Source organism: Hakea prostrata, chromosome 1, assembly GCF_041222555.1.
Source record: "Hakea prostrata isolate BN-2017 chromosome 1, UWA_Hpros_2, whole genome shotgun sequence".
Taxonomy (NCBI): domain Eukaryota; kingdom Viridiplantae; phylum Streptophyta; class Magnoliopsida; order Proteales; family Proteaceae; genus Hakea; species Hakea prostrata.
The window spans coordinates 11,331,180-11,355,783 of NC_142600.1; the positions used below are offsets into that span (position 1 = coordinate 11,331,180).

The 24,604-nt window shown below is 39.8% G+C and overlaps 1 protein-coding gene across 2 annotated transcripts in view; it reads left to right on the forward strand.

Moving 5' to 3' along the window:
* The first annotated feature begins 3,079 nt into the window (after positions 1 to 3,079).
* LOC149027470 (transcriptional corepressor SEUSS-like) overlaps positions 3,080 to 24,604 on the forward strand; it is a 30,027-nt gene continuing 8,502 nt past the window's right edge. The window contains exons 1-7 of one of the 2 annotated variants that reach the window (XM_089162753.1): positions 3,080 to 3,441; positions 3,991 to 5,604; positions 5,692 to 5,811; positions 6,331 to 6,379; positions 6,566 to 6,780; positions 7,126 to 7,194; positions 14,095 to 14,192. In XM_089162753.1, coding sequence (XP_089018879.1) covers positions 4,510 to 5,604; positions 5,692 to 5,811; positions 6,331 to 6,379; positions 6,566 to 6,780; positions 7,126 to 7,194; positions 14,095 to 14,192 — 1,646 coding nt within the window. In that variant the 5' untranslated portion in view covers positions 3,080 to 3,441; positions 3,991 to 4,509. The remainder of the gene's footprint in view (positions 3,442 to 3,990; positions 5,605 to 5,691; positions 5,812 to 6,330; positions 6,380 to 6,565; positions 6,781 to 7,125; positions 7,195 to 14,094; positions 14,193 to 24,604) is intronic. The other variant, XM_089162760.1, reaches the window with a different exon arrangement.

Genomic DNA, 24,604 nt, shown 5'->3' on the forward strand with positions numbered 1-24,604 from the left:
TTTGTATTAAAAAACGAAAATAAAAATTACAAACATACAAGAGCCATTCCTCAAACCCTTAATATCAGTTGCTCCCAAATACACCAAACATCACTGGATCCAAGTCACATAATCATAAACAACGAATCAAAATTTGAAACGAGAACGACCAGAAGCCTTTAAATCAAGTTCAATCATTATCAATGTTGTCTAGGGTATATTAACAGCTGAAGAATCCCGTCTTACCGCCTGATTTGCCAAGAAATAAGCCGCATGATTGTTTTCCCTATAACAACGCGAAATTTTCCAATGACGGCTAGCAATAAAAAAGCCAACGCCTCTCTAGTGCTGCAAGAAAAACCGTACAGTTGAATTAAAATCACAACTGCCACTAAATCGCATTCTATACATAAACGTTGAATATCTAACTTTACGGCCCATTCTATACCTGCATCAAGGCCTCCACCTTTTAAACATCTTTACCCCTAAGACCACAAAATCCTCTCAATGCCGATCATCAGTCCCAATAATCCTATAGCACCACTTGAATAGCCCTTATTGTCCATCATCAACATTGCTTCAACCGAGTGGAGAAACCCAATCATTTTCTATTATGCCTGAAAGAGGAACATTGTCCTCGAAGCTCCAAAGGTCAAAGATAACACCACCAACTACGTTTTCTGGATCGAGGGTTTCATTACATGACTATAATCATTTACCATCCACCTCTATGTTTTGAAATTCTCAAATAAATGACAAATCACAACTATTATCCACCCAAACCAAGGCTACGACAAGGGATTTCAAGCGAGGCCTGGAACTATAAGAGGCTTTTAATTGTTGGTCGTGGCTGGTTGTATACACTCCTATATGATTCAAAAATATGGTGATTTGACCTTCGAACCGTTCAATAAATCCATACCCAAAAGTGGCAAAAATTAGGGATTCCTATAAAAGCTTTTTTTTTTTTTTTTTTTTTTTTTGGTAATACTATAATAGCTTTTGAGCATTATGCAAATTCCTCTTGCTTTCATTTGGAAATTCAACTTCGGAATTCATATGGAAAAATTTACTTCCATTCTCCGAAGATTTAAGAGAATTTAAATTTGAAAACTCTTACAATAAAGGAAATGGCTGATACAATGGGTAAATCATGCGTGGAAGAAAGATGGATTGGTTGTAAATGATGGGTGAAAGGCACACCTATGGCTGAGAGTGAAAATGTAAAAAAAATGGAAGAGACACTCATTTGATTACTTTTGTAAATCAAAACTTGTTTTTATTCAGCCTATTTTTATTGAGAGTGATTTTTTTTTTTGTTAAAAGTAACTAATTATGTAATTTACCATTTTTTTCTTTTCTAAACATCATAATAATTAATACATAAATCATTTCAATCTAAAAGTAAATAGGATTCGTTTTATTATGATTTCTGCCAACCAAACACAATTTAGAGAGAGAAAGAAAGAGGAGGAGGAAATTATGTCCTCCTCTCTTTCGTGAGGATACCTTTCAGCTCAACTTCTTTCAAGAAATACCTATCCAGCTGACCTCCTTACCTATAGGAGAGTGCCTCTCTAATGGCATGTCCACCCTCCTCTCTTTGTGAGGGTACATTTCAGCTCAACTTCCTTCAATAAGGTACCTATCCAGCTGAGAGTGCCTCTCTAATGGCATCTCCACCGCCTCTCTAATGGCATCTCCACCCTCCTCTCTTTGTGAGGGTACATTTCAGCTCAACTTCCTTCAATAAGGTACCTATCCAGCTGAGAGTGCCTCCCTAATGGCATCTCCATGTAATCACCCAGCAACAATATATTAATATTAATATATATCTATATAGTCATGGCAGGGTCACAACAAGATTCAAGCTCGGTTCGTGTCGCACAAATTAATAATAGATGAGCCCTTACTATATATAACCATATAATCAGATCCTTTCAACTTGATGTGGGACTAAATAAAACCATGGATAAAAGGCACAATTAAAACAGATTTTTATATAAAATAAGTTTTAAACATATTTACAACATACTTCCTTCTAATTTTTTGTCTATTCCAAATGACTCCTTGTGAACGCGGCTAGTTGTAAATAGAAAAATAATACATAGTCGTTATTGAATCTTCTTGTTACTAAAGAAAAATAAATAAAAATCTAAGAGTAACTAAATTGCACAATGCCACATTATAATTTTTCTTAGATTAAATCTATTAAAAAAAAACTTTAAATTCTAAAGACATAAAGTTGGACAATATGAGAATTTTGAAAATAAAATAGATCTTAAGTCATTTTTATTCCATTAGTATGAAGTGGAGATATAGTTGATATGTTATGTAAAACATATGGGTGTAAACATGATAAAATTCAAAGAGGGGTAAGAGCAACAACTTTAAAACCCAAGAATGTGTATATTTGCCAAAGGTGGTATGTTAAAGCGGTTAAAGATTCAACTTTCCTAGGGGAGGTCTTGGGTTCACACCCACTCGGTGGCATTAATATAATAAAAAAATTGTGGTGCGCGCAAGCTGGCCCGGATGAACCTCATATCAAAAAAAAAGGAAAAAAAAAGAATGTGTATATTTAACTTGATCTATTATTATCATATACATATGCACACAAAAATAAAGAATAGGGCGAATAATGTAAACTTACTGTAGAAGCAATTATAGAGATAAACAAACCATCGAAGGTGGTGGTCTAATGGTTTCAAGCTTACTTTCAAGTGGTCTGATAGTCCCAATGTCACATATTTGAATTTCATACGCTATTTTGTTTATTACGTTGGATAGTTGTGTGCTCTATGGATTATACTAGGCATTTGGTGGGGCTCAATAGGGGCGCAAGTCCGCTACTGCATCCCCTTTCTCAACACAAAAAAAGAATAAGATAGACAAGCATTTTTTTGGATAAAAACAGACAAGCATAACATATATCTCTGTATACATTATCAAAATGAAAAAGTTAGATGGATGATCATCCCCGTTACCATCATCATCGATGGTGTATGTAAATTGATGACATGAGGTCATGGGGTCATGGATGGCGCATGTGGTAAGGAGAGAGGGAGAAGATTTGACTTATTTGGAAAAGGTTGTAAATTCAATTAGATCAAAAGTATCTTTGACGTCCGCAAGGACTCTCTCGCACGCAGTAGAACAGAAAACAAAAGCAAGAAAGAAAGGCGGGCAGAAGCTCCAGAGCTGGATTGGAGTTGGATTGGATACTGAGGCATGAAAAGAGAAAAAAGAAAAGACTATTTCAATGAAGGATATATAGAACAAGAAGAATAAGAAGACGAACCCTAGAAAAAAGAAAAGGGAAAATTAATTTAAAGTTACTGAAGAAGTCGACGAAGAAGAAGACAGAGGGAAGAATAATTTTTGTATTTCAGGAGTTCGTTTGTGGTTCTGTTTGATCGAAATGTTCAGGCTTCAGAGGGTCAGTGCTGAATTTTAACTCCCGTAAGTTTGCTTTCCATAATTAGGGTTTAGTTTTTTTCTTTTTCCCCCATTTGTTTAGTTCATGTTTTGACTTCAAAACCCTAGGGATTTCACTCAGACAAAGACTTAGATCGTTAATTTCAGCTTCGATTTATTGAATTCGGTATTGATGAAGTTGTTTTTAGTTTTTTCTATTTCCACGTAATTGTTGTTTCATCAATGTTTGAGAGAAATCGTGGAGACTTCCTGGTAGACCATGTTAACACGATCTTTAGTTTCACTCTTATTCCGGTTTTGTTGTGAAGATCCCACTTTAAACTTTGGGTTTTGAATAGGAAGTCTATTTTACTTATTTCTGAATTTACCTTCGGTTCTGGGACTCAACCTCCCCTAATACGGTCTCAGTTGGCGGTTTTAGCTGATTGAACAAGGTTGAGACCGTTTGATATCAATCAAATTTAATTTAATTTAAATGTTTTTGTAAGTTGTGACATCCAAGTACAGTGTTTTTTCTTTTTCTTTTTCCACTATTCCTTATTGTGATTGTTTCCTTTTGGTTTCTTGTGATAGTCGGTAGAAACCAGATTGGGTGATGTGGAAGACTAAGTTCCTTTTGCTAGTCTTCGAAAGCAAGGATGCATTTATGTGTTGTGACGGAAATTTACTGATCCAAGATTTTAAAAAGACAGAATCTTTAGCAATTGCTCTTTTTTTCTGAACATCGTCTTTGGCAATTGCTGACTAGTATCTGTTTCTTCTGAAAACTTGTCGAATGCAAGAATGCTCAGAATCAAGGCTTGTTTCCTGATTTTACTCTTCCCATTTCTTCATTCGCTGGTAGTCACTGCTAAACATTTTTTTGGAAGGATTACTTTTTTCGACTTGTTGGGTGCAAATGAGAACTCTGTGGTGTTGAGCTCTGGATTTAAGAGTGATATATCTTATGGATTGAGTGAGATCCATAGTCTGGGCATTGATGCTTAGGTGTGGTTACGTTGGATCTCGTGGTGTTGAGTTTGTATTTCATGCTGTTATTAGCTGAATTCTGTCAACTTTAGCAAATAGCTTGTACCTTGTGCTATTGGAAAGATGATGCCTTCGGGACCTCCGACCCCTGTCGGTGGTGCCCAATCTGTCACGTCCTCACTCATGCGATCAAACTCTGGTCTTTTGGGAGCACAAGGTGGTGCAATTCCTTCACCAACTGGGTTTCCTTCACATGTATCTCCACGCACTCAGTTTAATAGCATGAACTTGCTTGGTAACATCCCAAATGTTTCCTCTCTCCTCAACCAATCCATTGGGAATGGTGGTTCGAACTCTGGCCTTTCTGGTTCAGGGAGTATCCAACGTGGTGGCATTGATACAGGGGCTGAGTCTGATCCAATGTCTATTGCTGGTAATGGGATGAACTTCACTCCTTCACCTATGCCATTTGCACAATCTAACACTGCGAGCGTTGGCTCTTCTGGTCAAGGTCAGGGGCCGCAATTCTCGAATCCATCTGGGAACCAACTGGTGCCTGACCAGCAGCAATCTCAACATCTTGAGCAGCAAAACTTCCAGCATGTTCAGCAGCCGCTGCAGCAGTACTCTGTTCCTCGCAGCCACCAGCAGCAGCAACAACAACAGCAGCAGCAGCAGCAGCAACAACAACAATTTCAGCCAATTCGTGGAGGGTTGGGGAATGTTGGCCCTGTTAAATTGGAACAGCAGATGACTAACGACCAAAATGGGCAGCAGCAACAGTTGCAGTCCTTGCGAAGTCTGGGGCAAGTGAAATTGGAACATCAACAATTCCAGACTTTGAGAAGTTTAGGGTCTGTCAAACTGGAACCACAACATTCAGATCAGTCATTGTTTCTTCAGCAACAACAGCAACATCAACAGCAATACCTCCAAATGACCAGGCAGTCTTCTCAGGCTGCTGCTCAGATTAGTCTCTTGCAACAGCAGCGTATGCTGCAGATGCAACAGCAGCAGCAGCAGCAGCAGCAGCAACAACAACAACAGCAACAGCAGCAGCAACTCTTGAAGGGACTTCCTCAGCAGCGGTCACAGTTACCACCTCAGTTCCAACAGCAGAATTTGTCTGTGAGGTCTCCGGTTAAACCTGCCTATGAACCAGGAACATGTGCTCGGCGTTTGACACATTATATGTATCACCAACAACACAGGCCTGCTGTGAGATCTCATTTGAGTAAAATCTTTTGTCAGCTAATGCACGATCCTTCTACAACTTCTGTCTGCTTATGATCATCTTTAATACAGGACAACAACATTGAGTTCTGGAGGAAATTTGTTGGTGAGTATTTTGCTCCCAATGCCAAGAAGAGGTGGTGTGTCTCTCTCTATGGAAGTGGTCGGCAAACAACTGGTGTTTTCCCACAGGTTTGTTGCTGGAGAAAACCCATAGCCCTTGATTTTATGTCTCATTGAGGAGATTCAATCCAGGTAGCCTGGTTGTAGGTGATTCTGCTTACCTGTAAATACTAGGTGACCCTTTATCATATGTAGATATATGGACGAGTTTGGATCCTCTACCCTTGTGGGTAGAGGACTATGATCACCTTACACCTCTCCACCGCACATTTAGGAGGAGGTGCCACCTCTGAGTACTGAAAAGGAGGACCAGAGGTGGGCACCCTCCTAAATATGTGGTGGAGAGGTGTGAGGGGGGCAATCTCCTCTACCCTCGTGGTTAGAGGATCCCAACTCAATATGGACTGTTGCATTCCTTTTTGAATATTGAACCAAGAGGGTGAATGCCTAAATCTTTTGATGAAAAATTTCCAATTATATTTATTATGTAGTTGATGTTTGTTTACATACTAACATGAAGTGCCAATTGGATTGTTCCTCGTATACTTATTTATGAGCTTGAAATGATTCTTAATATAACATGTGCAGGATGTATGGCACTGTGAAATATGTAATCGCAAGCCTGGTCGAGGTTTTGGTATGTTTTCAGTTTTCTTGGTTCTGAGAAATGTTAATGTGCTGGCATCTTGTTTTTCATATTGCCATTAATGTTATCCCCAATCTCATAATTATACTTGCCAAATGTAGCCATTCTAGATTATTATGGTCAATACCGTTTTTCACCTTTAAGGATTTTACTTGATAGTTGCCTCCATTATTTCAGAAGCAACAGTTGAAGTCTTACCCAGGCTTTGCAAAATCAAGTATGATAGTGGTACTCTGGAAGAACTTCTCTATGTTGATATGCCTCGTGAATATCAGAATGCAGCTGGACAAATAGTTCTAGACTATGCTAAAGCAATACAAGAAAGTGTATTTGAGCAACTCCGTGTTGTTCGTGATGGTCAGCTAAGAATTGTTTTTTCACCTGATATAAAGGTCAGTGCTTTTGTTTGTTTTTTTTCCGGTTGTTGTTGTTGGTTGAAAGATAGATTATATAAAGACCAGTGTGTGATTAGTTTCTCTTCCTCTTCTTTTTTTTTTTTTTTTTGGGGGGGGGGGGGTTTGGATGAATAAACAATTCATTACCAAATAGGAAAAAAAGAAGGGGGGGGTTACAGAAGGCTGAGGGCAAAGTCCAACTGAAGCCAACAAAGCCCTAAGCAAAGCAAACCAGAGCCAAAGGCCTAGTGCGTGATTAGTTTGTTTTATATAGAAGTAGTTTTTGATTCCTGTTTTGTTACTGAGTGGGATTTCCTTTTGTTTGTGAACTTCCTTCTCTAGATTTGTTCTTGGGAGTTTTGTGCTCGGCGTCATGAGGAGCTCATCCCTCGGAGGTTGATTATTCCTCAAGTAAGCAATTTGAAAATAGATCCATTATGTAAATGGAAGCCTGATTGCTTTGTCCGTGTCATCATTTGTATAGTAATATTATATCCTTATACTTTTTCTCATCTGTATTGTCTTGCCCAAGAAACGAATGGAATCTTGACCTGTTACTTTGTTGGTAGTTGAGTATGTTGCTAGTCTCTAATAAATAAGTAGATGAAGGGTGAATAAATAATTAGCTGATTAGCTGATAGAGTAGCCTATACCTTTACTTTTCTACAGCTACCTTGAAAGGTATTTGCTTTCTTTTGCTTTATCCTGAGCTTCTAATGCTATTTCTAAAACAAAAATTAACTATAGCATTTTAGTCAAAATTATTGTGGAATATGATGGTCATTTAGATTTTTTTTAAGTCTCCCAATTGAAAATTCAACTTACTGGTTTTAATTTGTATCTTCATTTTTTCCCCCCACAGGTTTGCTTGAATATGTTCTGCTCTTTGATTTTCATGTTGCTAGAAACTGATTCTTTATATCCATAACCTTAATTTGTGTATATTCTGATCTTAATATTTCATCTACGTACTTGTTCAATTTTCTTCGACAGTGTAAAGATTTTTTTTTTTTGGGGGGGGGGGGGTATGTTTTAATTTTTTTTTCTTCTATTCTCTCCCCTATGATCGCTGTGTTTTGTTTATATTTTTTGGGGGTCTTAGTTACCTCTATTTATTTTCTTCATTTTAGTCATGGTGCAAAGGAGTTTTAGGGCCTTCCTAAGTGCTTAGATGATAAGGGGCAGCCTAGGTGCTCAAGGTGTTCTAGTATTCTTTTTTCTTATAATCTTATATCTGGCTCGTAGTGTAGTAAAAGCTATATAATTGATTTGTAGCATATAGTTGTGAAACATTTCACACTAGCCATACACATATAAACAAGGCCTTACAGATACACAAGCGATGGCATTGAGCATTTGAACCACATCGATGTTTGAAAACATCTTTAATATTCAAAGTGTAAACATCAAGGTATCAAATTTGCCACTCACCTATCGACAGTTCCAAATCCAAATACATATCGTTTAATTAACATCATGTCATCAATAATTATTAGCATACTGATCCATAGTTTGTAAACCTGATCTAGGAGAATCAATCCTTGCCCTTACATCAACATCATTGATGTAAACTGGTTCCAGGAGCAGCCTAGGGCCTGGACTGGGGTTACTTTCCCCAAGCCCTACAGCCCCTAGATCTACATTTTTGGTCATTTTGACAATTTTCGTGGAGTCCAAGGTTAGGGTGCCATTGGGTCCAGCTTGCTATTAGGACCCTAGATCTACATTTTTTTTTAATATGCTGGTGTCTATGTCTTGTTAGGATTCTATATCTATTAGATTCCAAAATTGGATCCTTCTAGAGTGAGATATGGCAGAATCCTCGTTTGACTTAAAGTCTTTGGCCAAGTAAGAGTTTTACATAGGATTGGCTTGCAAGTTAAAGTCCAAGTCTGTTTTCTTTTTAGAAGTTGAGTCCTTTAATGTTTTCCTTCATGTAGGCTATAAGTAAGCAACTCTGGGTTGTAACAGATCATATTTGAATTTTTGAATAAAGTTAAGAATTAAAGGAAGAGCAGTTGATTTTGGGCTCCCTTGGTGAGTAGCCTGCTATGGGCTTGTGAGGCTGAGTTTGCTGAAGATCTTCTCCCTTCCCCTACAAGTAAGTACTACATCCCCAACCCCATCCCTAGCCTTCCCTTTTCTTCCCCGTCTTTCGTACCCTTTTTTTTCTTATGTTCTTGAATTTTCGGACTTTTCTAGACACCCAAAGTTCAAGGTCAGATCTACACCAATCTAATGGTTAGATCTGTTACAAACTCTGGGAACCTCATCCCCCAACCCTAGTGACTTTGAATCCCAATTTGACCCCATTTTGACTGTCTGATTTCAAGATATAATTATTTTATGGGGAGCCCTTAAAACAGGTACCTTATTATCTTTTAATTTAGCCATCCCAAACCCGACCAAACTTGGAGGATCATATCCCCATATATTTACATACATCCTAACCCCAGTTGTTCCATCTCAAAGAATTTATCCCTTATCTCCCATGGGATGGGTTTCGTATCTTTGAATCTATAAAAGAACATACCTAACTACAAACATTAAACTAACCTTTTCCCTATTAAATCATCCCTTCATAACCCATACCATTAGGAACCCCATATCCCTTAAAATTCCCAAAATCTTAGCCGAACCTAACCCTAGACCTTTGGTAACCCTAGAATCCCACGATCAATCCCACAATCAATCCATTCCCTTTGTCCATAAGATATTCTAAACCTTAATTGATTGCTGATACTATCGAAGAGGATCCCGTAGTGAGCCTAAATCATGGGGATTACCTCAATCGGTCAAACTCTAGACCTTTCATAACCCTAGAATCCCACAACCAACTCATTCCCTTCATCTGTAAGGTATTCTAAACCCTAATTGACTGCTGGTTCTATTGAAGAAGACCTCAGAGTGAGCCTAAATCTAGGGGACTACCTCAATCAGCCAAACCCTAGGTCCTAGTTCACATCAGTCATCTTTAACATCCTCCTTGTCATGCACATCTTCCTTAGAAGAACAACTAGAAAGCTTGGAAAAAGAAGGTCGCATTACATGTAACTTGCGTCTTCCAAGTTGCAACTCTCATGACCTTTACAACAGGTAAGGTAGTGATGGTAAGAGCGTGAGATGGTATGATGTGAACCAGATCTAGGACCACCCACAGAAGGTTTGGGGTGGTTACCAGTACCCTGCACTCTTTCCAACAACCCAGGGAATTTCAGCCAGCATGGGGGCATTTTGGTCATTTAGGGTCCCCTAGTAAGGATACTCTAGATAGGAACCGACACAAAACCATGGTTTCTAGGTGTTTTGGTTAGCGTAGAACAAGGTCTTAAGCTTGCTACCTCTGAGGGTTCAGGTCTTTATTCTAAGGATTTTCAGGCTTCAAGGTGTAAAGTCGGAGAAATTCTGGAATTTTCAGCTTCTCAGACTTCTGCCAACAGCGAACCGAATGGGAAAGGGGAATTAGGGGGTTGACTACAAGGCTGGACAGGAAGGGACAAAGGACTGGTAGAGCCGTAGGGGGGGCGCTAAAGGTCTGAAACAGCAAAGGGGGAAGGGGTTTCTAGCGTTTGCGGGGGTGTGGGGGGCTGCTGGTCTACAGCAGCAGGGATTGGGGTTGGGGATGCTTGCGAGTGGGGGAAGAGGGTGAGGGAAGGTCTGCACCTACTTGGGACTGCTGGGAAAGGGTGAAGCCTGCTGGTTGAATGCTTGTAAGTGGCTGTACTTGAATGCTTTGACTGGATGCTTGATTACTTGAAGAAGATGAAGTTGTTTGCTGGAAATTCTGAAATTTGAGAATTACTCAACTCTCCAGCCCAGGCCGCAAGGGTTTCCTTCCCCACGGTCCAAGCCTTAATTCAAAATATCCGATCTGCTTTATTCAGAAATAAAGAGGCTATTTATAGCCAAATACAAGAAAATTTGACTCGACTTGGGATTCACTATCTAATGGGGATCCAACAAGTCCTAAGTTGGACTTTGAGTTAGCAATTCTTACTAAATAAGAACTCAAATTTCAGAAATAACTTCTTGAAGAGATAAGAGACTTAAATAAGTGACTGCTAAATAGAAGCAAACTCTAAAAGATAAGATCCCCTTCTAGATAAGGAATCTTATCCACAATTAACTAAACATAATTTTAAAATGACTGTAACTTCATACTATAGACTCAAACAGAAAACAAAAGTAGATCCATGACCCTTGAATTGAGGGGATTTTGTGAAGACCCATATTGAGCCCCAAAGGGGGCTTGGAAAATGATCAAAATACCCCTGGGGTATTCGGCCAGCTTTAAGTGGCCTTTTGGGTCAGGTTCTTGGGCCCAATTTTAGGGGGTCCAACCTTGGTTAAATCATAAACCCAATCTGACCTTGTTTGATTTAGAGTCCTGTTAGGATTTTAGATCTACTTTTATTTCTGAACTTGAGCTATTGTTTGTCAAGTTATTGAAGAGTCCTAGTTAGGTTTTGATTCCCAAGTAGTAAGGGATTCCCCTAGTTACAGTCTACTTCCTACAAGGATTCCATATCTACTTTTATTCTTCAATTGGGATCTTTCTAGGGTAAGTTGTGATAGAGTCCTTGTATGAGTATGAGTTTTTAGTCCTAGTTTGATTTAAGTTCTAAAGTTAGTCCTACTGTGAGTTCCTTGTAATGGCTATAAATAAGCCTCACTGGGTTGTAAAATTCAGATTATGATTAATGAAATAAAGCTGAGATTGGGAAGAATAGAGTTGGGGTAGTGGGTTTCCTATGGGGGACTTGTGGCTGCTTTAGAGTGAAGAAGTCTACAGAATTTTGAAGACATCATTGAATCCTTGCATCCTTCGAGTAAGCCAGACAACTCCCACACCCCCCCCCCCAAAAAAAAAAAAAAAAAAAAAATCCTCTACTCTCTCATCTGTCCCATCCGCCGACTTCCCCCATCCCTCCCAAACCCTTTCTGCTACTAGTACAGCCCTTTCCCCTACCCTGCAGCAGCCCCCTGTCCCCTCCATCAGTCCTAAATCCCTAACACTCTCCCCTTTCCAGCCCTTCTTCTTCCTTTGGCTTGCGGCTGCTTAGGAGTTTTCCTGACCCCCTAATCCCTAAAAATCGTTAACCATCATCCTCTTCATTAGAAACCCTAAAACTCTAAAAACTTGAAAAGCCAAGATCACCTCAATCTCTCATCTAACCCAAACCCCTTTTATGAGAATCTTTCCATAACCCTGAGAGACACTTGACTCTAACCCTAACCCTGTTCAAACCCTAGACTTGAAATTCTATTCTGAGAAAAAAAATTACAGTAAGGTTTCAAACTTGCTTTTTAGAACCTAGCTTCTAAACCCTAGACAAACCTAACCCTACCCCATTCCCAATCCTAGAACCCTTTATCCAGCCCAATCTCCCCAACTGTAGGGTGTTGTAAACGCTAGATAGCTGATCCACTTGAAGAGGATCCTGAGGGTGTGTCTAGACTTAGGGCTTGCATAAAAAAATTAAACCCTAGATCCTGGTTCACATACTGGTAACGATGAACAAACATGATGTAGACTCAATTGAATGAGGATCAGACTTCTGAGATCATCAATGAATAGGTCTTAATACTAGGCTGTAGAGCGGTTTTTTTAGTATTTGCAGTGGTTGGACTTAATTTAACTTTAAGGGATTGACATCGAGGTCCTAAAGAGGATATGGTGTGAAAATCAGTTAAATCTGATGGCTAGTTCGAGAGTCCTAAATTTGGTAGGAGTTTGAATCTTGATAGAACTTCTATATTTAGTTGGTTTAGAGGACTTGAATGGAGCTGTAACTTGGGGGAACGTAGACCTAATATGGGGGAAAGGTTTCTCTAGGTTTGAGTCAATCCCAGCCAGGTTGGTGTAGCTATGAGTCATATGACTTGGGAATTTGTTGCCCATCGGAATCCATAAATTCAAGAAAAAGTAAAATAAAAGGGTGAGATGGTAGGGAATGGGATATGCTGGATGCCATTTACATGGATGTAGGAGCCTTGTTTAATGCTGTGGAGGTGGTGAATTGATCTGAAGGCAGACTGAACCCACAGCCATGTAGGAGTCTTAGGTTGATTTCCCTAGTGACCCTTTCACGTGAGTACCTGGGGATACCATAGCATTGCTAGAGCATCTTTTCCTCTGAGAACAACAATCACATAAGCTGCAATAGCTGATTTCATTATTGTTCTGAACTTGTAGCTATTACATGCAATGAGTGGCAATTTATAGCTTTGACAAACTCTAGTTTCTAATAAAATAGCCATCCCCTTTGTCCTCTAACACCTTACCTTATAACAAGTGGGAGGTTTGGGATCCCATGTTTTAGGAGATCACAAGCACAGATGAACCGGCCAATGAGCAAGGTGCGATGTTCAAGGGGTGGTAGGCTACTTTACTGAAAACGAACAAGGCAGGTGTGAATGAGCCTTGCTGTTATGGCATAGGGGTTCGGATTTACCTACTGTGGATATGAGAAGTCGACAAAAAAGTAGTAAATCAGCTGCCATCATCTCTAATGACCATGTTCAGTTTTTAGTTCAACCTTTACGAGGACTCTATATCAACAATGTAAGGACTAATTAAATAGCATGCATTACAAACAACACTCATCAGCTCTAATAAGGAGTAATGAAATAATATGCATCAAGTCTAACTAGAATGGGACAGGGAAAAAAAAACACTCAAGTAAGGGAATATTCGTGCTCAACTCATGAACCCATGATTTAGGTCTATTAAATTGGCCAGTTACAAAGGGAACACATCCAATGAAGGCCCAATATGTATATGTCCCAGTCCTGGCTTTATTCCTAGGGAAAACAGCCTAATTTGGCGCTGGATCTGCATCACACTGGCTCAGACAAAAATTAGAAGAAGAGATAGAGGAGGAGGGAATAGGAAGTTAGTGGCTAACTAGCAACCATCAACAAATTAAAAAGAAAAAATAATAAATTGGAGATGAGGAAGCCCATCCAGACCTGACGAAAAGCTGGAGATGAAGAAACCCTTCTGCCTTTTTTCAACGGAAGTCAAGACCCCTTTCACCTTTTCTTGCTTTGAGATAAAACCCTTTATCTTTTGATTTTCCCCCCCATTTGGGTGTTAAAGTTGAGTGCTGGATTGCATATGCACTTTTATTGCATTGCCAGTATCTTTTTGTTTCCACAATTCATAGTTTTCATGTCGTATATCTGTTGGCTTTTTAGCTGGACATTTTATTGCGTTTTTGGGAATTTCTCTTGAAAGTTGGTTGTGGCAGCTGTGACAGTATTATGGATTTAGTTTCTGCATTGACCATTGTTGTCATACTCGTGTAGGTTAGTCAGCTTGGAGCAGCAGCTCAAAAATACCAAGCTGCTACTCAAAATGGATCAGCCAACCTTTCTTCTCAGGAGCTACAAAGTAACTGTAATATGTAAGCTAATTATTCTATATTATCTGTGCACTTTTTTTTGTGTGTGATAGGTTAGTTATCCTCTCTCACGCATGCATGCACATTGTTATTGTTGTTTATGTCTCTAGTTACTTGCATATTATTATGATGTAAGCCTGTAATAATATTGTACTTGATCTGCACAGGAGTATTATTATTATTTTTTGGATGAATAAACTATCATTACCAAAAAACCCTGAACGGCAAGAAAGGAGAGAATGCACAGAGGGAAGGAGGGTGGGGAGGAGGAGAACAACTTTTAAGAACTAGGCTCAAAAGAAGCTAGACCCCAGGTAACAACAATGAGCCTGTTCCTTGGGGAATCAACAACTGAGGTGTGGGGGATAACCAACCAGGGATACTATTTATTGGTGATTGTAATGTGATGTTTCTGTGAGATGAGCTTCAATTTCTGAAAAAGCTGTGTAGGTAGTCTTTCGGGAATTCGACAGCTGGAACTCGTTGTTGAAAGATTTGGATTAGATACTGGTTGGATCTACTGAGCTTCAGTATAGTATGGTGGAAAAAATAATCACAATCCAGGTTATCCTGATGAAAGAAGAAATTCTTAAAGTGTAGAAAACAAGAAAGAGTAATGTTCTGACATTAGACATTGTACACCATCATAGAGAGTACTAGCATGCTGTTACTAAGGTCACAGTGCGTCAGCGAGGTGAGTGCTGACTAGGCAGGAAACTTGGTACTGTAATGACCTGAATTGCAAGTGTCTAAACCACTGCAATTGTCTCTACTCGAGTTGTAGGTCCAAAACCTAACACATGAATTTTCTGGAAAAATTGCTTTTCTGAAAGGTTATGTGCTTGAACAACTGCTATAGTGATGAAGTTGGGTTCTGCTTTAGTATCAATCACTGTGTGAATATCCGTGGAATCTGCACTGTATGTACAACATTACCCCATTTTTGGAAGGCGAATCCTGTAGCTGATTATCTAGCATCTTCAGCAGCTTGGGATCTGGCTTCACAGTCCATAGAAGCTTCTTTAGCAACAATTCTAACAAGCTGGAAAGGGATGCCCTGCAAAAACCTTTCAGATTTTGGTGAAAGTCAGGTGCGGGGTGTTCTTTTTTTAAGTCGGTGGTGTTGAGTGCCGTGGAAGGAGGAGCTACTCCTTGTGTTGGTAGTTGACTTGTAAACAGTTTTTCAAACTTTTTTTTTTTTTTTTTTTTTGTTTAAATACAGGAGACCTGTACTGGAAATGTCCATTTGAAAATGGTACAGCGCTAGTGGACTGGGCTTCAACTTCATCATCGTCATCATTGATTCATTGGGATGAACATCCTTGAAAGGTCATGATGTGAACTAGATCTGGGACCACCCGAAGAAGGCCCAGGGAGGTTACTAGCACCCTGCAGCCTTGCCAGCAACCCAGGGAATTCCGGCTAGCATAGGGTTGTTTTGGTCATTTTGGGTCCCTTAGTCAAACCCAATCTAACATAGTTTGATTCGGAGTCCTATTAGGAGTTTAGATATACTCTATTTTTGAATTTGAGTCCTATTTTTGAATTTGATTTTTTGTTTGTTAAGTTATGAAGGAGTCCTGGTCTAGCTAGGAGTCCTAATGATGGAAACCTGATCTTAGGGTTAGGGTTCCTAGGGTGGTCCCTAAAATTGAGGGTTCTCCCAATATCTTCCAGCAAATAAATCTAAGATTGTATGGAATGTATATGGGTTTCTAAGGAAGTTGTGGGAATCCCTTAGGAGTAATATGGGTTGATAGGGAAAACTAAGGGTGTCACCAAATTCCCCTGGGATGATTTGGAAGATAAGAAAATTATCCTAAGAATAATAATGGGATCGATATGGGAAGGTCTAGGGAAGATTGTGGGGATGATTCCTGAATGAAACAAACGATAAAGAAGATTTTAGAGTTTTAGGAAGGGATCTTGGATAGGGTTTTTAAAGACATCGGGCAATCTTTCAATTCTTTCTTTTTAATTTTGTCTCTCTCTTCTTTTTCTGTTTATCAGATTGCCACAAGTCAGAAAGAGGGGTTGGGAGGGGTGCAGTGGAGAAAAGAAGGGGAATAAAAGAGCCGCAGGGTAGGGGCTAGAAAGGATCTGCAGGGGGTGGGGAGGGGGTTTTAGGGGCTGTCGGGGGTTGGGGAAGATGCTGCCATGGGTGCGGCAGTAAGGGGGGAGGGGTGGTTTAGGGTTTGTGCAAAAAGGGGAAGGGGGCTGGCGTTGGCGTGATGGGTTTAGGAGGGTGTGGGAGGGGATGGAGGGCTGCAGTACTTACTTGGAAGCTGTTGTAATGGCTTGTAGTTGCTGGAGGCTGGAAGAAGAGTGCTAAAAGCTTGAAGAAGGTGCTGATCTCGAAGAAGAATTCTTAAATTCTACTCAAGTGTGGCCTCCTCAACAAGGCCACAATCCTTTACTCAAACTCAATTCTTATTCAATAATCAGACTTAACTTTACAATGAAAAGACTAGGCTATTTATAGCCTACTAAAGACTCAAATCTATTTACAGGTCTATATAACATAGAAAGCCAGGATGTCCATGACGTGTACGTGTGGGATGAACCAAAGCATCATTGAATTTGATTTTCTGATTAGCGGGAGCTCGTATGTGTTCTGCAGTACCGCCATTAAATATTCCTTCGATATGTCTCAGCCACACAATTAAAGACATCAATTTAAACAAAACAACTAATGGAATCTTCTTGAAAACAGATTTCTTCTGAGACACCAAAATCTACTTTGTTTTTGACTTTGGATTTGCCCTCCCAATTGAGGTAAGAGGCTCAGTTAGTGAGGGATTCCCTTAGTTACAATCGACATCTTACAAGGAGTCTATATTTACTCTTACTGTGGAATTTGGATAAGTCAAGGTTGAGTTATGATAGAATCCTTGTTGGAATGAGAGTCCTTGTTAGAATGACCATGTAACTTTGAGTCCTAGTGTCATTCATGTAAGGTTATAAATAAAGCCTCTCTAGCTTGTAAAGGGAGATTGGATGAAATTATAAAATTTTAGAATTGGAAGGTGCCAAGAGAGGAGTCGTGGGTTTTCCTAGGAGGGCAGACTTGCGGCTGTGCGTGTGTGTATAATTTTCTGCAATGGAAGATCTTCAAAGCTCCCATTCCCTTCTTCAACTAAATACAAAGACTCAACCCCGGTCCCTACCTTCATCTTCTTCCCTCACCTTCACAGCCCCTTCTTCCCCTTCCCCTAGCGTGTGGCAACCCCTTCCCATCCCCAAACCCTACCTTTCATAATCCCAATCCCTTTAGGAAACCTCATTCCCCTCCCTTACCCTTGCTTTCGATCGCAACCATAGTCCTACACTCCTACCGATCCCCCCTAACCCTAGGAAGATTGAATCCCTTCTTCCCCCTGAACTGCAGGCCCCATATCCTTTTTTGATTTTCTGGAAATTTCAGACTCTTCTAAGACGCAACATTCAAGGTCAGATCTACGGCAATCCAACCATTAGATCTGTCCCAAACTTTAGCAACCTCATCCTCCCTACCCTAGTGACCTTTCCTTTTAATTTTGGCCCAGTCGGACTAACCATATCCTAGTTTAACCCGAATTTCCTTCGCTTCCCCAAATTCCCAAAACCCCTAGAAACCCTAACCTTCTTTTACTTAGATCTTTCAAACACTTAAACCAAATCCATTTCCTTTTAGAGTCATCATCCCCAACCCCTTTTTCACCCTCAACCGTAACCCTTACCCCCTAGAAGCCCTAATTTTCCTAACCTTACTGAATTTTAATTCACAGCAAGGTGAGTTATGGTTGAAACTTGCGAAATTTCATACCGAAATTTCGGTTGAAAATTGAAAATTTTCTCTGGTAGTTTCGACAGCAAGTTTTGGCGCTATATATAGGGGTTTTTGGCATAATTTCTGGCATACTACCTCATTTAAAGCATAAAAATCACAATGGCTCATTTATTTTACTTAAAAAGCAGTTAAAAGTTATCATGAATGTGTTAGTATACGTGAGAGGTACCTAGAAATAAAAGCTTTGTCAAATTGAACCAATTGTATTGCATACAGTTGTAGGGCTGCAAGGTTCTTGGAGCAACCCTAGGCCTTCTTTAGGCCTCCCTGGGGTGGCCATGTGGTCCTACATCGGCTCTCCCCTTCTTGATAACATTAGTCTCCGATGAATGGGTGAAATCCGTTTACCTCTCATACGACCCTTGGTTAGTCCCTTTGAGATATTCAATGGGGAGCTTGAATGGAGGTAGCTGCAACATATGCCTTGAGTTTCCCTCAATTTCTTTAGGTGGAACCACTGAGAACTGGTGTTTGGTGTTTGAATTTCTCTGATTTGTTTGGAGAGCTTGTTTCTTCTTGGCTTCTTCTGATAGGTTTGGTACAATTTTTGACCTTTGTGGTTGAAGATGCATTTATTCTCCCTACTTGCAATGGTGGCCTCAGTATTGAAGAAACCTCTAGCTTGGATTTGTTTTGTAGGGATCTTTTGTAAGGCTCGGGGTGCTTTTCAGTCTTAAGACCAGCTTTTTTGACAAAATGCTTTGACACACATTGACACTGTTGCCACTAGCCACCATTGTCTAAGCTAGATGCTCCCCCCACCTTAAGCCTGGTGTAGAAGATATTGCTCCTCTAGTCTTCTTTGTCAAACTCTGTCACCAAGATCTTGGACATCACATTCATGTGAGGGTCTTGGTCCAGGTATTTTTCATCATAGTAGTTTTTTGGATATGCTTCCAGTGGAGGCAAAGAAATTCCTCATGGCTCCAGGTTGGCGTCAAGGACTGTAATTCCCCTTCTTTGAGGGTACTGTCTAGCAAAGTGGTCCATCTCATGACAGTAGAAGCCTCTGGGTTGCTGGTGTTGTTGGGGCCCCTTCCCCTTACTCTGCTCTAAGGGGGGTTGCTCCTAATAGAGGAACTGGGGAGGTGGTGGCGGGTGGGAGGTTTTAGGGGTGGTTGGCTCTGTCTTGCAGTTATCACTTTGGTGGTTGTATCTCTTTTGGCTTAACAAGGTCTCAACTTATAGGACCTTATCAAATATATCCCAAAGGTCATGTACATCAGTCACTCCATGTGCCATTTGGATCTTAGGCCAAATTTGAATCAGGTCATAGTCTGAAGCTTGCTCTCTCTAGTCCCTATTCTAGATGCTAGGGAGTCAAATTGTTGCATACCACGAACGTAGTACCTTGCTTTAGGGTGTGGAACTTCTACTATAACCTGGTTCTGTAGCGTTTGGTTAGATACTTCTCAGTCAATTCCCTTCTCATTCGGTTCCAAATAGTGAGTTACCTACTTTTATAAAAATTCTTGCTTAATTGTGTTTCACCAATCTCGGGCTGCAGCTACTTACTTAGTTCAAGCTAACCTCAACTTCCCATCATCCAACTAGTCATATTAATCAAAATAGTCATCTAGGGTAGCTCTTGAGTCGTTGAATGCCGGGGGTTCTAAAGGCCCATTGAATTCCTTGAGTTCGAGCTTGGCTTTGTGAAGGTCTGCGCTTCTTCTTTGGTCCTATCCTCCATTAGACTAGGATTTGATGTGCTCTTCTAAAGTGAATGGGGTTTGACATGGTCTTCTTTGGGGAGGTTTTCCATCACCTTCATATCTATCATACATGGTTCCTTGGTGTGACCATTCCGTTCTCTGTCTTCTCTGTTCGTTTCACCTATTGGAGGATCTTCTCTGTGTTTGAGATCTTCACTAATTTCTCCCCTAGCGGGGATATCTATCGAAGAATTTACCCATGGAGGAGGGGTGGGTAGCTCTTCTTCTCTACAAGTTTGCTCTAGGTGAGCCATCCTAGTTGACAAACCTTTGTATCTATGCTAGTGTATTTGCTGGAGTTTGTTGTATATTCTCGAATGCTCTAGCTCCTGCTGATTCATCCATAGCTTTTATACCACTTGATTTAGACCCCAAAGAAATGAGATTCAATATCTAGGATTTAGTAGGGGAACAGCAGAAAATTTAGGGTTTCTAAACCCTGCGATTGGGGTTTCCTAGGGTTTGAGGGGGTTGAAAGGGTAGCTATGTAGGGTTCGGTCAGAAGGTTATATGGTTAGGATGCTTGAACTTAAATTTGATCCTTCTTCTTCTTTCTTTTTTTGAAGTTTTGGATTCAAAATTCCTAGGGTTAGGGTTCTGGGAGAACTAGGGTCTCAATTTCTATGGTTTCAGGTGGAAATCAGGGCTGCTACTTGAAGTCGAGGTCTAGGGGAGGGAGGGGATGATATTCGGAAAGGGATTTCTGTGATGGGGATTGGGAGATCTAGAAATTAGGGTTTTAGGGAAAAAGAAGGGGTGCCGCAGACAAGGAAAGATGGAAAGAGAAAAGCAGTTGCAATGGTGGTTAGAGGTGGGGAAGGGTAGGAATGAGCACTTACTGATTGTAGGAGGTTGAAGATGACGAGATTCTGAAAAAAATCACCAAAGGATTGCTGCCGTAGGTCGTTCCTGCACTGGGGATTTCCAGAAACCCTTGCCAAAACCTCAATCTCTGCTGTAACTCTCTCTGCAATATTTTATTCATCAGAAACTGATTTGGTTACAAGCATTATGTATTTATAGCCTTTGCTGTAGAACTCCTAGCATTCAACTTTGAAAGAGAAAGAAAAAAGGGAATTCTATTTTAAATAGGACTCCTACTTGAATTAGGATTCTAACTTATCTCAACCTAGATTGACTCAAATAACAAGATAAAACTAGGATTAGAGTCCTAATGAAATTCAGAATTTAACTGGACATAATTGGGCTTGACTATGACTGCCAAAATTACCAACTTGCCCTTCATGCTGGGCCAAAATTTCCTATGCTGATGGCAGGGCCGCAGGGTGCTGGGCAGCAACCCTAGGCCTTCTTTGGTTCTTCAAGGCATTCTTGCTCCTACTTGCTTTATCCTTTGCATAAAAGCTAGAATATAAGTGATGGTGCTCCAAATCTCTTCCATGAACTTCTTGTACCTTGCTTCATTCCTCTCAAGTTTGGTATTAGTCTTCTGCAGACTTCTGACATATGTGCAACTCACAATTTGTTATATTGTGACCTGTCATGGTCGATGGCTGCTAAAAGTTCTCCTTGATACCCATTTAATGCAATCCCCTATTCAGTACCTCAATTATCAGTTCACTGAAACAGGAGAGGAGTTTGGAAAAGGGAGAAAGGCCTGCCTCAGCGGGCTGGCTGGAACACAAAAAGCACTTTCATTCAGCTCCAACAATTACATCCCAGATTGATGGGTTCAATGCCCTTTTATGAAAAGCCCTAATCTACCTTGAGAATGAGGTCGTAACTTACCCCTAGCTCTACGTAACATTCTCCAGCAAACCCATACTCTTACCTTCCTATACCTTTAATTTAGGTAACTTAGAAAGTTAATAAAACAAAAGTTGGAATTTTCCTTTCGTGTATAATACCTCTCCGAAATAAAGGATACATATCTTTCCTGAAGAGAATAAATCATAGGTATCTTACTGAACCAGAACAATATTGGGACCCAGTTAATCTTGGTTTGAATTCTCATAAGGATTTAGGTTGAACCATGGGAATGCACCTGCATCATACCATATTTCGTGTAAGAAATAGAAAGGCAAGTTTTGTCTTGTTTTGGGTGATTCTGTGATGTAACCAGGACAGACAACCATGGTGCAGCCCGTAGTTTGGCTCACATCAGCCCACAAAGCATGCAGCACCGAGGCCTGGTTAATCGCTTCAGGGGTATTTTGGTCATTTTACTGCCCCTTCCTTGAAGTTGAAGTGGTCTAGTTAGGTTCACCTAATTTTAGGAATCTCTATCTATTTTTGTTTTATGCTTGAGAGTCCCTGTTTAGCAAGTTATAATAGAGTACTTATCCAATTAGAAGTCCTACTTGGCAATTGGATTGCTTATTAGAGTAGGAAGTTTAAGTTTGCAGGTCTGTTTAGTTAGGAGTTCTAGTTAGAATTCCTTTTTTTGGTTATGTGAGTAGAATCTTAGTATGACAAGGAATTCCACTTTAAATTGAATTCCTTCTTGTGTCCTAATTAGTCTTTGTTTGTGGAGTCCTATTAGGATATCCTTCACGTAATGGCTGTAAATGAGCCATTCATATTGTAAGCAAGGCAGTTTTGAATGAATAAAGAAAAGAATTGAAGGAAGACCTAGTGGAGTCGTGGTGTACTGTTTTCTGCAAATTCTAGCGTAATCTTCCCCTTCATCATCTGATGACCAGTTCCCCTACTGTACCCTAATCTCTTCCCCTAACCCTGTAGCAGCACCCCTTCACCTCCCCATATCTTTCATTTTTCAGATTTTTCTGGGACTTTCAGACTTTACTCGAGACCTAAAATTCAAGGTCAAATCTGCGCCAATCTGACTGTTGACCTTCCCTCTTAGTTTCAGCCCAATCAGACCAACCAATCCCTTGTCCAAAGTCCAAACCCTAAATTCCTTGCTGCCCTAAACTCCCAAAAACCATAGAAACCCTAACATAGTTTCAACCATAAAACCTTTCACTCAAAAACCTAATTCCTTTTAGGATTACCTTCCCCAACCCACCCTTAACGGTCGATCCTAACCTTAATGCTAGCCGCAGGAGTTCAAAGCCAAAACCCTCTTGCTGCAGGACTTAATTGGTCATATTAGCTGCTGTCCACTAAGATTTAACATAATACAGCAGGGTTTAACCCTAGTTGTACTTCTGGTTCACTTGAGAGGGTCCTAAGGACTGGCCCCAGACCTGGGGTTGTTTCATTCTTGCTTCTTTTTAATGTTTCATTGTAGAACTTGCGAATCTTATCTTTTTCTTTGAGGATACATGAGTCATCAGGCGTGGGAATATTTTTTGGTGAAATATTGCCGAAACATGGCGATATTTTTCCGTTTTGCTACTTATTGAACCAAAAGACCCCTCCAAAACGAGATTTACAAAAAATTGGGCAATATATTGTTGATTTTACAATTTCTCGCGAAATATTGCAATGTTTTTTAAATCTACTTGATATGTGTCGTTGTATGGTATGGTTTCTAGGGTGTGACGTCACGTGTGATGTGCACGTCCTTATATGATGGCTTTCACGAGGGTGGGAACTAGGAAGGAGTGTCATTACTTATTAGTGGGACCATAGTTGTCAATGCGTCGCTTGTCCGGGAGGTCCTTGCCCAGTCAAAGTGACCGTCGCTTTTTTTATTTTATTTATTTTTATAATTCAATAAAGTGGTCGCTTTGTCGCTTAAAGCATCGCTTAAGCATTCGAGTGGGTGCTCTGGATGCTTTGGTTGCTTAGCCACCACTTTATTGGCCTTTTTTAATTTTTTGTTTTTGTTTTTTTCTTTGAGATTCTGAAATAATACTTCTATGGTAAACCCAATATTTGTATGTCGCATCTTTGGTTACCGACAATAAACCCAATATCACATCTTTGTGATTTTGAAATAGCATTTTTTCTCTTAAGATTTTGATATTGGGTTTTCTGTATGTTACTTTTCCTGGTTGTCAACTGGAAGTGAATGCATAATGCCTAAGTTATTTATTTAGCAAGTGTCTAAGTTACTTTTTGTCTCTGAGTAGGGTGGTTTAGTTGTTTTAGTAATTTGGTTGTTAAACTTTGAAGTTTGATTTGTGACTTTGATGTTGTTATATTTGAAGTTAATGACTATGTTACATTTTCCAATCTTATCTACTGATTATATGAATGAACTTTTCATTAAGGTTGCAAAATGTTTCATACTTAAATGCTAGGAATTTTATGTTACTTTTGATATATGGATCAAATATAAAAAAATTAACACTAGAATGCTTTGCCCGCTTAGTCATCACTTTATTGGCACTTTGTCGCTTTAGTGCCTGGGAAGCCCTCCATTGCTTTGGTCGCTTTGACAACCTTGAATGGGACCCATTAGTCTTCTATTAGTCTTAGTTTTGATTTTGTCTCTCATGGTCCATAATTATTAACACTTTTTGGAAACCCCAACCGAGCTTTTTGTATTTTGAATCTCCACCGTTTGATATTTTTTGTACATCCCTGAGATCTCATCAACTTTTTCTCTCTCTGTTTTTTTCCCCCCTTCTAATTTTAAATAAAATATATTCGATTGCTTACGGAACACCTGACCTTACAGGGTGAATTTCGCCTGATATTTTGGCAAAATTTGCCGTTTCTTTGGGTTCGCCAAATGGCGAAATGGCGAAGTTCGCCGAAAAATCACACCTTGGTCTTAGGTCAATTTCAGTATATTTTTGCAGTTTAAAGTCCTACATGACTCGGGAGTCGGAGTTTGGGATGAGTTTCTATATTAAAATGGTATTGGAAATTTGGGCCTACTAGTTAGAAATATTATATATATCCATCAACGATGGTGTGCACTGAGAGTTAGGGACTACAATATTAGTTAGTGTTTGATCTAATTGAGGTTTTTTATTTTTTTAATCTATCTATGCATT